The sequence below is a fragment of the Rhipicephalus microplus genome, chromosome 5 (assembly GCF_043290135.1).
Source record: "Rhipicephalus microplus isolate Deutch F79 chromosome 5, USDA_Rmic, whole genome shotgun sequence".
Classification (NCBI taxonomy): Eukaryota; Metazoa; Arthropoda; class Arachnida; order Ixodida; family Ixodidae; genus Rhipicephalus; species Rhipicephalus microplus.
In genome coordinates, this window is record NC_134704.1 from 3772532 (window position 1) to 3788673 (window position 16142).

At 42.6% G+C, this 16142-nt stretch overlaps 1 protein-coding gene across 1 annotated transcript in view; it reads left to right on the top strand.

Moving 5' to 3' along the window:
- Positions 1-16142, top strand: part of LOC119175108 (activating signal cointegrator 1 complex subunit obelus) — a 526436-nt gene that overhangs the window by 14609 nt on the left and 495685 nt on the right. Inside the window, exon 4 of the mRNA XM_037426343.2 lies at positions 12753-13306. Within this exon, the coding sequence (XP_037282240.2) occupies positions 12753-13306 (554 nt within the window). The remainder of the gene's footprint in view (positions 1-12752; positions 13307-16142) is intronic.

The window sequence follows — 16142 nt, forward strand, 5'->3', positions numbered from 1 at the left end:
GGAAGCTGCTTTGATTGTGCCCCAATTCTATGCAAAAAAATGGTTTACTAATAAATGCCAACTTTCCAAACTTTCAAACTTGTTTTTCTCATTTTCATTTTTTTTGACAATTTCACTTAACGGGCAGCTTTTCATGCACTTATACTTATTGTATAGTAACGAAACTTGGCAAGCATATTCTTCAACACATGCAGAATGCAAATATCTACTTGAAATTGCAATGCCTACCAGAATTAGTTGTGATAATATTAGGTTATTGTTTCAAGGGAGATTGAAAATAATTAGTCATTCAACACGATTTTTTTTCTTGGTTCCAATATTTCTGTGACATATCTGGATATATATTTGCACTTCACAATCCACCAAGAGTTAAATAAGATCTTACACAATGCTTTTACTGAAAGTTAAGTACATAAAAGAGTACCCGCAAAACATGCAACTTTTTGCTATTGTGCATGGCGTAACTCAATAACTATAGCAGCTACACAAAACATGATTGCATATTTGAAATCTCCATGAAAAACTATATTAATAACGAAATTTTCATGTGTCCATGACTAGAAATGAAAAAAAAGTTCTTTCGAGGAGCGTCTCCTCTTAAAAGTCTTGTGGCTTTGAATTCGTGAGGCAATAAGGTTTTTAGTGAATCTTTTTCCATGATTACTTGATAAAGTGTTTAGGGCCCCTTTAACTTGTTAAAGGGGCCATCAAACTCAATTTTTGACCATAATCTGTGTTGTGTGGGTTGATCTTCGTACGCTCACAGAAAAACTGGCAAAATTGTAGAGCGTTTGGCCATGTCACTAATTTATAATATGTTTTTATAGACGAGTGAGAGAGAGACGCTGCAGTCACCGAAGTGAGCGGACACGTCCGCTTCGGCTCAGTCTTTTGCGAATGTTTCCGCACCATTTTTGTCGCTGTGTAGTGCATATTTAAGATCATCCGATCCGTGAAGAAGACAGGACTCGGCAGATATCGAACTTTGAGGTGAGCCACTGCTTTTCTGGACATTATCAACTTTTGTGCGGCTGCCGCGTTGGCCAAGCGCTAGGCACAGCGTCTGGCATCCCTACGTGGCGGGACGCGTGCGTCCGGCATGGCAGCTATGCAAGTAGAAGGAAAAGTGCGGTTGGCAGAGGAATTTACTGAAGATCTAAGATGATGGACGGTGTCCAACCGAAAATCAAGACCTCCGACGAAGCCTGCACCAGGTGATGATGGTTCACAAGGCGAGCTGGCTGAACGATGGGGCACAGATGGACGGCGCAGAGGCTTCCCAATTATGCAACGCATTCTGAAGGCGTCGTGAATGCCACCGATGCCGGAAGAGCACATCAAGATGGTAATTCGCCCACGGGGTGGACTGAATTAGGAAAAAGTTGGTTCTACAAGTGTGGGCAAGGCTATCGTCGAGGCGGCAGGCCTCACTACTGAGCAGATTAAAGAAGACGTTATTTGCTCCAGCTTCAGACAAAATATCTTGGTGGCTAATATGCCAGAAAGGAGCAACGCTGAACTCTATGTCGGAATCAGGTCAGTAAGAGTGGCGGATAAAGTTTTTGACGTCAGTGCATGCGAGACTGCCCTACACTCTACATGTAAAGGGGGTCATTCGCCATGTAGACAATATGTATGGACCTGCTGCACTTGAGCGGAACATCGTAAATGATCGCAACACAAGAATCAAGAATACCGGCTCAGTAATTATCGTGTTCGACGGCTTAAGAGTCCCCAAGTTTGTAAGGTATGGGCTAACTTTGGTCCGTTGTTACTTTTATCGCAAGCAAGTCGACGTATGCTACGTGTGTGAGAAGCTTGGACACCGGGCAGATGTCTGTCCTGCGCTTGATTGCCTTGAATGTCGAGGGTGCAGTGCTCGGAATTCTGCTGAGGACCATAACTGCGAGCCTTGTTGCAAGCTCTGTGGAGGTCGACACCTGGCGGCGGATAAACAATGCAGACAACGGTAGCAGGTTCCCTACGTCGTGCGTGTTCGCCGATGGGAGCAAGCCAGGACAGAAGTAGCAGCGGAATAAGAATCAGTCAAGGCGGCGCAGCTGGCAAGCGTCTTTCAATGCTCTGGGAGACGCTCGCTCTCTGGGAACTATTCGAAGTCGGGACGGCGGTCATCGTATGGGAGTCCAGCCTCAAGAAACCGCTCTGCGTCTATTGATGGAGGCGGTAGTTCAGCTGGAAGGCGGACCACCTGGGCTGAAAAGGTCAAGGGTGGACCCATCACTGGCCGAACACAAGAGCAGAGCCAAGAGCATGGGGGTTGTAATAGGGATAAGGACAGAATCACACAATTGGTGAAAGAAAATCGTAGCTTAAAAACAGCCATTGAAGGGCTTGTAAAAGAGATAGCTGAACTTAAGAGAAGTTTACAGTCCAGTAACAGCACTAGTGAGGGTAGCAAACCTGATAGCCCGGTTGAGGTACCAAAGTCTGTGGAGGTTCCTAAAGAGAACGGGACTGACGAGGAGACACCGACTCCGAAAAAGAGGGCGCTCTCGATTGCGCGGACCTAGGCCAAGGTTGGTTTTGAGCTTAAAGATATGATGGCGGCATTGCGGGAAAGTGTGAATCATATTATTATTAGATTGGAGCGGATAGAAGAGAGAGAAAATATCTCGGATCAGAGATTAGGTAAAATTGAAGTATATTTTAACGAGACGGTGGTTCCAGCTATGGAGTGGGAGTGCTCTCAGCCACAGGCCCAGCAGGACAAGTCCCCTAGTAGAATTAAACTCAACATGAGTAAGCCAAATTTACATAGCCAAGATAGCGGCTTTATTGAATAGTTCATTCAGTATTTGGCAGTGAAATTGTAGGGGGTTCAATCATAAGAAGGCACACCTGCAGCAGTTTGTTAGAACGGGCAATGTGAAACCTGAGGTTATCATGTTGCAGAAAGCTCTGACATTCAGGGTAACCTTAACCGGTTTTAAAACAGAGCTTAAAGATAATGAAAAGGGCAGAGGGCTCGCAACACTCATTAGCAGAAGGTTGGTGTATGTTAGGCATGGTCTTCACATGGCAGATTGCAGGATTGAGTATATCATGGTCGAGGTGATTTTATGTCGGCAAGGAGCAAGTCAGAGGAGCGTTTACCTGCTTATTTTGTACAGCAGCCCCAGCGACATGAAACAGAGTTACAAAGCTCATTTGAGCAAGGCAGCCAATCTCACTAAGGATGCACCGTTGCTTATTGGAGGGTACTTTAATGCGCCTTATCATGTGTGGAAGTATGTCTATGTGTGGAGGTAAGCCTGGTCACCAATGAACTAGTGAACAATATCTGAACATGTTCGGAAGATCAGTCATTCGGGAAATCAAGGCCAGGAGATCCGACCTACCTGAATCTTGAGCTTGGAGCTGGTCATTCTGCACTTCCACTGCTCTGGGGTGGGATAATTTAATTATTATCGTTATTCTTTATCTTTTTTTTGCTACTTCGCTCGGTTCCTACGAGTTGGCATATATTCGTGTTCTCATTGCCTAACAAAGAAAACATTGGAGAGGAACGTATTTTGTCACACCCTTAATTGTAGGCCCGTGTGCTCAGATTGGGTGCACGTTAAAGAACCCCTGGTGGTCGAAATTTCCGGAGCCCTTCACTACGGCGTCTCTCATAATCGTATGGTAATTTTGAGACTTTCAACCCCGCAGATCAATCATCAGTCAAGCTATGCCCTTAATAGCTACTACCAAAATATCACACTCAAAAGTAGTCATGTAGGCCTGATTATATGTTTTATCAAAGTCGAAGGCCACAACGCATATTCTAGGTCCACCTTTAGTTAACCAAAGCCAAGGGTTGGCGTGTTGGAAAAGTGGGGACAATCCGCCAATTATTAACAGAAATTGAGGAATGGGGTGGATCACATTGGGCAAGCATTCTTAAATCATGACAAGCAGGCAGGCAGGCAAGGAACTTTATTTGATCTGGAGACGATGCTCACTCCCCCTTAGGTAGGTCAATCTCTCCTTCGTTGTTGTAACCACTTTATCTGTCTGTGTTCGTTGTCGTAGATAGAGAGAGAGAGAGACTGGTGGACGGACCGAGGATTCACAGTTTACTGATAAAATCCTTTCAAGCTTTGCCCCACTCATCATTATTCACTCCGTGTATATGCTGCAATTTTTTTTCTGGGCAGGCCCTTCATGGTTAAGTGTGTCACCTATCTCCTGCCACAGCCGCCGCCGGTCGGCGACGGTGAAGCTGTGCCCCTGCTCAATGACTTTCGCTGCGAGATCGGGATTATCCACCATGAAGGCGCACCATAGTGCACTGAGCCCTGGAAACGTGAAGAAGACGCTCTTTTTGGCTACTGGTTGAGGTGCCCTCTGCCATAATTTCGCTCGGCTCAGCCAACGGCTTCAAAAGTCCCGCCGCTTGAATTTAAATATAAGTGGAGACATCGGTATAGTAATTGCTTGAAACGAGGTTGTACCTAGCGCCACCACTAAACGTCCTGCTAAATGGTGGCACCGCCTAGAGTCATTTCAAAACAATAAGGGGAAAAATACGTTTCAGTTGCGCTGGATTCCTTATTCAACATTTGAAAATTAGTGCCAGCACATTTTAGTTGTGAGCAATAATAGTTAAACATTCCTCAAGTAGTTAGGAATACTTCTCAACTTGCTATACGGTAACCAAGCTGACATCAAAATTGTGGCGCAGGCCTCCATTTCTCTCATTAGCTGTTCGCTTTGCCTCACCTCACGACCAATGTGGACTGCCCACTTTTTAAGATAAGGCACAGAACACCTCCATTCGAATTTACGCGTACAAGGTTGTGCCACTGGAGGCTTTAAAAGAAGGTTTAGCTTAAATTGAGGTTGACGCAGCGAGTGATGGAAAGGAAAATGATGAAAGAGACAAGAAGAGAGCAGTGGGTCAAAGAACAAACTGAGGTCAAGGATATTATAGTTGAAATCTAGAAGAAATGAACATGGGCCAGGCATGTAGCGCGTAGGCAGGATAACCACTGGTTAAGGGTAACTGACTGGACTCCCAGAGAAGGCCAACGCATGAAGGGGAGACGGAAAGTTAGATGGGCAGATGAGATTAAAAAGTGCGCAGGTATAACATGGCAGTAGAAAGCACAAGACCAGGTTGATTGGCTGATCATGGGAGAGGCCTTCGCCCTGCAGGGGGCGTAGTCAGGCTGATGATCATGATAAAGTTAGTGTGCAAACAAATGCAGTATCACAGCAGATACTGAAGAGAGAAACAAATTATCTCTGCAAGTTGGTTCACATTGACACCCCACATGAAAGCAGGAAATACCCAATGTACTGCCTGATCTTTATCTCAAGAGCAGTTTAGTGCCTGGCGGAAGTAAACAACCTTTGTGACAAGGAAGACATTGCATACCCGCACACAGGCAAACACAGAATGAGCTTCCCCACCCATGTTTGCGAGGCGCGCTCGACAAGCATGAGTGCTGATGAGCATTGCAGTTCATTGTTTCTTATTCAGTGCAAAGGCACAAGGTGCCCGAGTGTTTATGCACTGTTCCTACTAATACCAGCAGATCTAAAGAGTTTCGTGCTCCATTAACAAAATTTTATTAAATCTTCGCTTTCTCTATATTCACAACCGCTCTATATGCGTGACAAGGCAGCATAGTCTTCTTGAATGCTACTTTTGTCCGCGTAAATATACGCCGTCATCGTTTTAGCACTAACACACTTAAATGTAAACATTGCTAAAACATCACATTCATTCAAACATGCTCACCATGCAAATACTGATATGCAACAGGAGAACCGCTCTTATGGTAAATAGTAAGGGGGTTTCACTACATGATACCAAGCAACTGTGCTTCGGCTTTTTAACGTTTCTTGAGTACTTCTGCCGTTAATAATGAATCTCACGACACCAGCTTTATGGGGGCATTCATTGTTGACTCAACAAACTACCAAGATGCATTTCCTACATTCAGGAATCACAGGAATGGAATTGAGCTGCCTGGCCATTCCCGGAGTAGGAATGGGCAAATTTTTTTTAAAAACGACACGAATCAGCAGAGGCATCGGTGTTCGTGCTTCCTTGGTTCCACAAACTTTGTCTTGCGATGTTCCGAGATGAACCAGATGATCTGCTAGCGATTATAGAGTTACGTTAAGCCTAAATAATCATGGCAGAGAAACACAAGACTAATTTTGAACACCGGAGAAGCGCATATGTATTCTCTCGTTCTCATTTACGCTTCACCCATTACTTCGAGAGTGGTCCCAAAATTGAACCACACAAGGTCAGCTATAACAAAACATACTAGCCAATTACTCTTTACATGTGCTACTTAAGGAATGCATTGAAATTTGATTTGCCTCCTCTCTATCGTCGGCACTGCTGTGGGAACATCTCATCAATCACCGCTGCTTTCTTTTCTAGCCATTTTGAATTTGACTACTTTGCGATTACTTACTAGCGCCTTGCACTTGCAAAACGTTGCTGTGTCTTGAACGTGTACCGCGACAAAAAGCAATACTCTGTGTACTGAGAGCATGCACTGCAAACTCGGCCGCAGATCCCCACGCACCGACACGGTGGTGAAACATGACATATGCTGGCAGGAAAACGTCTTGTGAAATTGGTCAGTAGCAACAAATTGTGATGGTATTGAAGGGAGAATGTCAGCTAACTAAAATCACATAAATTGTGCCATGTATTTCGGAGAGAAAGAAAAACATGGCAGGCGATCGAAGTAGGTAGCTACCATATCATATGATCAGCTAACAGATCGCTTGGGTTCTTAAAGCGGCACTTACGTCATGCTCCCCCTCCTGTAAAACTACAAGCTTATAAATCTTCAATTCGCACCGAACTTGAATACGCGTCGTCTATCTGGAGCCCTCATCAAGCATACTTAACCGACGCACTAGAATCACTCCAGAATAGAGCAGCTAGATTCATTCATTCCTCGTATTCGTATAACGTGAGTGTTTTATCTCTTAAACAAGAATACAATCTTTCAAACCTTAACATTTGTCGCCGAGTTGCCAGCCTCATTTTGTTCCACAAGCTCTGTCACAGTCAACTCGGCCACCCGCCCTACATCTTGCCTCCTGCCCGCACATCTCACCGCACCACTCATTCCTTTCATGTCGGCCGGCCACGTGCCCGTACCACGACATTTTCCGCCTCCTTCTTTTTTCTTGCAGCTTCCGACTGGAATGGCCTTTCCACTGATCTCGCCACCATAATGTGCCACTCAACATTTACACAAAATGTCACTCGTTTCTTTTCAATTTGAATGCATTACATTGTTCCTTTTTGTGCCACTGGTTCTCACTTTGTCTTCTTTTTTTTGGCAAGGTGTTACACCTGTTAATATGTATACTGATCCTGCACATGTATTATTTTATTTCTGTATTGGTTACCCCTGTTCATACTTGTACCCATCCTGCATATGTATTACATTTGTTGTATGTTTGCCGCCCCTTATGTAATACCCCCTGTAGGGGGTCTTCAAGGTAACAAAGTGAAGTGAAGTGAAGTAGTTGCCTTCAATGGCTGGTTTATTTCTGCGAGTTTAGTGCAGTGAGATCAGTCATTCGATATGACCAGTTGTATCTAAAATACTTATGCGGGACACCAATCAGCTCATACCAGTGACAGAATATATTCATTAGTGGCCATGAATGATACACTTATAAATCAAAACAAAACCCTGACTTACAGTTCAGCTAGTGATCCCGCAGAGCAGAAGAAACATAAAAGACAAGATCAGTTCAGAAAAAACGTATGTTGCACGATTACGAAGTGATGCTTTGGGGCTGCGAAAATGAGCGCATGATTGCCGAGGCTGGGGCTCTGACAAGACAATGTGACCACCAGCCAGCGACGAAAAACAAGGTACCAAAGCGGCTAAAATGCATACGCGACCTCTGAAGCGATCTCCTTGAACCTCACCTTGTGCCTTCACTTGTCACGCAAGCAAGGCCCTAGTCCCACAAAAATTAGGCCAATTGGGCTGTGTTAAATCTTCGAGTGCTGTGGTGGCAGGGAAGTGATGGTGGTTTGGGACAATCTGACATCCGCCCAGTCGAAAAAAGAGGGACGCAAGAGCTCTTCGAGGCAAAATGGAGTTGCGCAACTGGTGAAGACACCTGAATTCCCAAAAGATTCGTATAACATAACTTCCAAAGAGGTGGGTGATATACACACCAAGTGCTCTTGAGCTCTGTCTTTTCTAAAAATATGTTTTATGAGCCTGCCATTTTTTTTTATTTCTAACTTGACATGCCTTACCCCTATTAACTAGACTTCAAGTAGCTGGTGGCACTGTACAGAAAATTAATTTCTTTGGCAGCCCTTCTAATGCCCATCACTTTGCAGCATTTATTTGCAATGATTGAAGAATTTATTTCTGTTAATTTGTCTTCAGCAGTGAAACATTCCAATGCAATTGTATTCAGACTCACTAATCTGCTAGTTGGAATCTTTTTAGGCATTGTATATGCTTTTTGTATTTCTTGGTGCCTTGACACTGGGAATCGGTGCAAGTGAACTTTGGCTTGTTTACAATGGATGCCTGGTTCATCACCATCACTTGGGACTTTGAAACTTGCTTTTAAATCTTCAGAGCAACTCATGCTTTTACACCCCTTATTCTTTTTTATGTAATAATACTGAATCGGCCTAGTATGTTATTAATTTTTTTATTTTTTCATTTTTAAGATAAACAGTACGAAAAACAAAGATGGAGAAGTAGGAAGACACAGGACAAGTGCTGTGCTGTGGTTATTCATGGTCATCGAAAAACGGTGCAAGAACGATGGACAAACACACAAATTCCAACTAATCGATTTGGACGAAACACAGAATTTATAGCATTGACACATCACAAGGAACAGATAATCACAGCATTTTAAAGAAGTGCTAATAAATGAGTGCAGGTGCACTGATCATAAAGCTTATGTCCACTTGTATCGTTTAACAAGTGATCCGTTCCTGGTTTTTAGAGATGACACTTGACTTAATGTACAAAGGAAGGCACTTGCATATCGAACAGTTAGGTTGCCTTGTTCATATTTTTCTACATTGTACTTGTGCACAGGTAAACTAGAATTGAGCCACTTGTCCATCTGGTGTGCGTACAATTTTTTACACAATAAAGATACAGTATATAACGTTCACTGTGCACTGGACAGGCTTAAAGGAGCAATGACACCAAATTTCAAAATTCAGATGGGGTGTTCATTGGATTGTTTGGTATGCATGAGTTTCTTTTAGTGAAGTATGGAATGGCGTTCGTTGTGTAGGGTGTCCAAAGGCCCCATGATGCATTCCTGGCCATGAGAGCTCCTAATCCATGCGTCAGGTGCTGAGTGAGTTTTGAGCAAGAAGCGACATTTATAGAACTTGCCAAACTCTCAGTCTCCGCCATACTCGGAAGTGAAACAACCGACTTTCTGGCCTGGTGGTGCTACTGCAGCAGGCTCTATGTAACACGCAATGAAGCCCGAGTGAATGGCATGCATGCAGAAAAATAATGAATTGCTTAAAAACATAAGAAGAAGAACGAGTAATATTTGTTTTTAGGTGACCGTGAAGGTTTATTAAGTTGGAAAGAATGTTTGAAAGCGTGGTTTTATGTTGCAGGCGCCGAGTGCTTGGTGCACATGGCGGTGCTACAAACGGGTAGTGGTCTTGTTTCCCTTTCTGGACCAGCATTAGTGTTGCTCACTTTTCAGTGACAAAGCAGGCAGCTTTGACTTTGAGCTCACGTGGAAGACTACAAAGGTTTTGGTTAGTGCTGTGTGTGACGAAATTTCATCGAAACCATAGAGCTGTGCATTGGGCGGTGCTCACATCCTTCGTATTACTTATCAGTATGATATTTTTTGTTAAGTGCCCAAGACATGTCAAGAAGGCTAGGAAACATTGTTTAACACCGCTATGCAGTACGACTATGCGGCACAGTGCATTCGCAGAAATCAGCTCTTGCAAGCGCATGACTAAGTTATGCATTTGTCACGAGTCACTCAGTCGGGACAGGATTTTGCCCTAGCTGATAAGAGGCTCAGCTTCGAACATATTATGCAGCTGGGTTATTACTTCACATCATGGTCTAGTGGTTAGGGGGTGATTGAATTCCAGCTGTGGCAGGCACATTTTCGATGGAGCCAGAATCGCTTGAATTTAGGTGCACTTAAAAAATTCCAGGTATCCAAATTTCTGGAGTCCTTCTCTACGGCATCTCTCATAATCATATCATGGTTTCGGGACATCAGCACTATGTATTCACAAGAGTTACTTCCTCCTTCATATAGTAGCGCCCATGCACACACTGTTTTGCCGCCTGGGCACACATTTAATGTGTCAGCACATGCGAGCGATTCTGCTACGGAAGGGCAGTAACAGTGTCAGAGTAACAGTGTCAATTCACTGGCATATCTTCAATGACAATGAAGGTTTTCAGTGGCTAGTGTGTGCTCTCCAGCCTTAATTGCATTAAAGGCCACGACACTAACTTTTTCATCAAATTTGGCAGTGCTGTGCCAACCCACAAACGGCAAACAAACACTTTCAATATCGGTCAAACTGAGCGCACCACTTGCCGATGGGAAGTCTGAGTTATATGTGCAGCTTTTAGACTCGATGGGTGATTTAAGTGCTTCAAGCATTTTTCTTCGACCGTCTTTTGTTGATGTAGAATGTTTTCTTTTTTCCTTCCTTTTTTTTTGTTCACAGGATAGAAAAAACTTCAGGCACACTTTCCTGCACAAGATATCTCTTCATTACCACGAGTGATTGCAACTTTCGTCCCTTTAGCAATGTGGCTGTATGTTTTCAAGATGTCCCCAGCATGAAAATGTGCATCGCAAACTCGTCATTTGTCTGGAAAGAGAATAGCATCATCTCATGCTGCACAGAAAGGCGGATCACATTGAGTGTAGAAGTGTCATAGGGAATTGTTAGTCCTATAGCCGCTTTTGCGTCTAGGCACACCAAAACTTGGCATAGGCAAATAGGGACTTCAGTCAATAAGTTTCGAAACGAATTCAAATAGTGTATATTACATACTATAAAGAAAAATGGGCGTATTTTGTCATGACCCACTAATCTACTCGATAAATATAATATGAGCACAGTCACCGGATTTTCTTTATCGATTGGACGTGTCATCATCATTTGTATAATTTCCTCATCTGTAGATATCATCATCAGTGTGTGCCAGCTCGAGCTCGCCTCAAATAAAGCTCTTCCTCATAAGTGGTGGAGGTGCTGGGTAAATTGAAACGAGGCCTTTGCAAATGCAATTTTTCATGTTTCAAAAAAGTGGCAACAACTTTGAATAGGAACAGGATTTCTTTTTCACCAGAGTGCAAGGGATGACCTATAAAGTATGTTATGTTTTAAAATTCACTATACTTAGAGCATAAAAGCCACTATAACAAGCTTTTAAACTCGAAAAAATTATAAATTAGTGTGAGGGCGTGTTCATTTAACCTTAAGTGAGGCTTTGTGGCACTGCGGATTCCTCCTGGATTGGTGTTGTCATGGCTTAGCACACTCCTAGTGAAGTGAAACCGTCTGTACAAAGAGGTACATGTGTATTAATCCAAGTAGATGCTTTCATTGCTTAACACCTCTCTACTGCAGCGAAACCATCCTTACAGTGGGTTACATGCAGACTAAAATACATTTATTCGTTCATTTTAAATACTTCGAAATTTTCAACAATTTAAATTGGAATCGTAGAAAATTCGAGTGTAGTAATATTTGTTCGAATGTTCACACAAGCCTAATTATTAGTGGTCGAACAAGGGTGTTTCCGTCTCGAGAAGTCGCCAGAGCGCTGACTACATTTGTTTTAACTCATGGGTGGTGCTCAGAGCTGTTCATTGTGTGATTTTGTGCGATTGAAATGATTTATATTTCGACGGTCACGCAGGTATTGTACATTTTAGATGGGGCTGTTGTATGTGGGCTCGACTGTAGATGCTGCAATTTTTTTTGGAATCTGCTTCAGGGAATTCTGCATATCTTAGACAACTTATCTGGTGCAGATAGGGCAATAGAAACATACGCTCACTGAGCTCGTTTTTTTTTTATCCATTATGGGAAAAAGTATTCAAATACGAAACAACTACATTTTTGCAGTTTTCTGCAGGCAGCCTGCAAGTTGATTGTCGAGACTGGTGCTCATTTTTGAGTAACCCCTAATTGTTGTGAGGTTAACAAAAACTTGGGAAACGTCTATAAAGCAAAGGCTTGTCTTTCAAGGCTCTCGGTCATGGCATGAAGACATGATTTTTTAAGAATGGAAGTGAAAAAGAGTATTGATTAATAGCTTATTGACAGATTAAACATTGAATGTAATTCAGTGTAGTGGTAAGGCACAATGGTGCTCATGCTTACTTTGCTGTATATGTGGATACAATGTATTATGCTCTTAAGCAGTAAAACTGTCTTCACTACTCGAATGTTAAGGTTAGTTACTCCATGCAAAAAATGTTGTCGTTCCCATTACTCTGGTCCATCATCAGTTTGTGGTCTCTGTGGAACACAGAATGCATTTGTGGTGGGCATAAACAGAATTCTAGCTGGTGTGAGAGATAACAGTGTGATTGGGTGCATCAATGCTTAGTAAGTCACCACTAAAAGTCAGGTGCTCTCATATGCAAAAGACCTTGCCAGAAGCAATCAACAGTTCTCTGTTGGGAGGAGCCCGGAGCGTGAGCTGCTACTGTTTGCCAATGTTGTTCTTTTTTTACTTGCATCCCTTTAGCTGGTGGTGACTGCCTTGAGGAAGTGCTGCATGCCGGAGCATTGCAGCTGCTGGAAATATTTGAAGAAGCTGACGGGGGTCACGGCCATGTCACCGAACATCAACGCCAGCAGCTCAGAAGGGCTTTTGGCAGCTTTCCTGCCGAGCTGGCCAACAAGGCACGTGCCTCGGTGCAAAAAATTTTCTCCTGGCTGACGCCGGAAATGAAGCAGCTGCTGCTAGAGCAGAAGGACAGCCTGGAAGACTCGTTTCCTGAGGCCACGGAATTCGCTCGCCGCATCAAGGTGGGCAGTTTCCAGCAACTCATGGATGATGAGGTGGATGCCTGCTCCGAAGACGAACTGTTTGTCCAAGACCAGGCCTGCTTGAACGTCAGCTATAAGGAGCCCACTGTTACCGAGCCAAGGAGCCGCTACGATGGAGACTGGCTGAGGACTCAGGTGCAGATGGCTCTTCTGAAAAGCAATAATTTGGGCCTCTCTGTGGAGGAACTGGTGAATATAGTGGCTCCAATGCTGGACTCACACCGAACTGACAAGGAACTTGAAGGAGAGGTGAGTCACTTAGCCGCATTTATGCAGATCATTCATTTGCATTGGCTCAGCCTCATTAGTATTTCATGGTAGTGCCAAAATGACCAAGAACTGAAAGCCCAGTAGCATTTACATAATTACATAAGTATTTACTAGTAAATGTTAGTGCCATCTCATGTGCGCTGCCTTTGCTAAACCAGGTATATAGACAGAAAGAATGTGTACAATGTTGCATCTCTCTTTTACACCTCAGCTTCAGCTCAATTTCAGGGCCAGCAGTTGGTACAGTTAAACCTTGATACAGTGTAGACCACTTATAACGTAGCCACTTATAGTGCAGGACCAGTTACAATGCGGTGTTTTTTGACTCTTGTTTACCTTCTCATAGAACCCAATGTATACGCATACAGCTTAATGCGCAGTCTCCCTAAGATGGAAGACAACCGATTATAACGCTCTTGCCAAAAAAACTTTTGTGACAAACTTGATAGCTAGTGTGTTTCTGAAATGAAGTGCAATGGATGCCCTGCTGGGGAGGGAGCAACAAGGTTGTTACAGAGGAGGAGTGGACGCGGAGTGAATGAACGGAGGGCAGAAAAAAAAAGGGAAAAAATACCGTGGCCTGCTGCATGTGCTTGACGAGTAAGGTGATGGTAGTGGTTCTTTAAAAAAGGAAGAAGGCACCTCGATTTCGATCTCGATCTCGCAACATCCTGGGTTTGCGTTTATTTCCAACACAAAAAGTTGTGGGTTCCCCAGGCAAAAAAGCTGTTGAAAAACAGCTTGAAGGGACCTGGGGGACCGTACAGGCAGCAGCGAATAAAAAGTATAACTAACACGACATGATATAACTTATACAACTTGACAAGATATAATAGCATCAGTACATAGCAAAGTAAATATAAGGAGGTACAACAAAAATGCACAGATACAGCGAAATGAATGTAACAGGGAAATGCATCAGAAATTAAAATGCACCCATATAACTAGGATAACTGCACATACCGAAGATGCAAACGTTTGAACGTATAAAAAATGCAATGCAAGAACAGTGGTGCAGTGACAGTTAATGAGGTTATGCTGTAACGGCTGCACAGTCATTTATAGGAAAAGTCTTATTTGTTTTTTAAATCTATGGAATGGGATATCAAAATTTATTTGTGAAGATACACGATTTATTAGTGCAGGTATCTGATAAGTGAGGGCTGACCTTCTGTAGTTCGTACGTGTTCTTGGTATTGGTGTCTGTGTATTACGTAGTCGATAACGTCTTGATGTGGCATGTGCTGTGTCCATCAGATCATGTTTCTGTATGTGCAAGAAAAGTTTATAATCGTACAATTTGGTTGCTTTAAGCAAATTATACTTAACAAATAAAGGATTTGGGGGTAAGTCTTTTGGCTCTCCAAAATAGTTCTTGAAAAGTCTGAGCACTTTCTTTTGCATTGTTTCCAGTTTGTAGTAATTAGTAGTTGTTGTGGTACCCCAAACAAGTGTGCAATAAGATAAGCGGGAGTAGAAATGCGCGTAATATATCGCCTTTTTTAGATGTAAAGGAATTAAATGGGATAGTTTAAATATTATACCGACTGGTCTGCTTAGCTCTGAAATGAGTTTATTGATGTGTGTATTCCACGACATGCTTTCTTCAAACCATACGCCTAAAAATTTCTCACATTTTACGCACTCTAAGACGGTGCCCTGATACGTTAGCGTAAGCTCTGTGTCACAGGGCTTATTAACGGGCTTAAAAAGGACGTAATTAGATTTCTTTTTATTTAGGAATTATTAGCGTGAAGCCAACCATCCAACTGAACAAGATATTCGTTTATCACTTTCTGAAGCTGAGTAAGTGTGTGCGCTGAAAAAAAGACGTTGGTGTCGTCAGCGTACATTACTAACTTGGGAGAGTTAGGAATATTAAATAAGTCATTATTTTTATTTATTTATTTAGAAAATACTGTGGTCACTGAAGACCAAGCAGGTGGGGAACATTACAATAAACAAATATGCAAGCATCGAGAAAAAAATTAAAGGAATAATCAAATTTGCAAGAATACAAAATGGATGATACAATAAATTTAAGAAAAAATATAACAGACCATATAAAAATAAATAATAAATAAATAATGGCGAAAATGGAGTGATGTCTTAAAGCACACAAAAAAAGAATATACACATACGTACAGACAAATTTATACACATGGAAGCGCGTCAACTATTACAAGTACTGAGCACCAACAATCCGAAAAAGTGATATTGCATGAATACAGAGTATAAACATTATATTAAGCACTAGCAGTACAGAGAAGATGCGCTTATGTCACGGTTGAGATGCTCCGAGCAACGCTTTCTCGAAGTCATCAGATGAAATGACATCAGGTGGTAAGCTATTCCACTGAATAATTGTTCGGGGAAAGAAAGAATTTTTAAAGGTGTTAGTCCGCGTGGTGTATGGGAGCAGGTTATGCATATGACGATGCCTAGATGCGCGAGGAGAGAATGATTGTATGTATTTATGGGCAGGAATATTCAGCTTACCATTATAAATGGAATGCAAGAATTTCAGGCGTGCGATTCTGCGGCGATCTTCAAGCACAGGAATATCGTTGTCTTTCATTAATTTTGTCGGAGAATCAGATGATTTAAACTTAGAAAAAATAAAACGTACAGCGCGTCTTTGAACCATTTCAAGTTTTTGAATGTCTTTTTTGTAGAAAGGGTCCCAAACCACTGATGCATATTCAAGTTTAGGCAAAATATACGCTTTGTACGCGGGCATTTTTAATTTCGGAGGGGCTTTTTTCAGTTTGTGCCTCAGAAAACCAAGCTTACGAGAAGCTGATGCGGAGACATT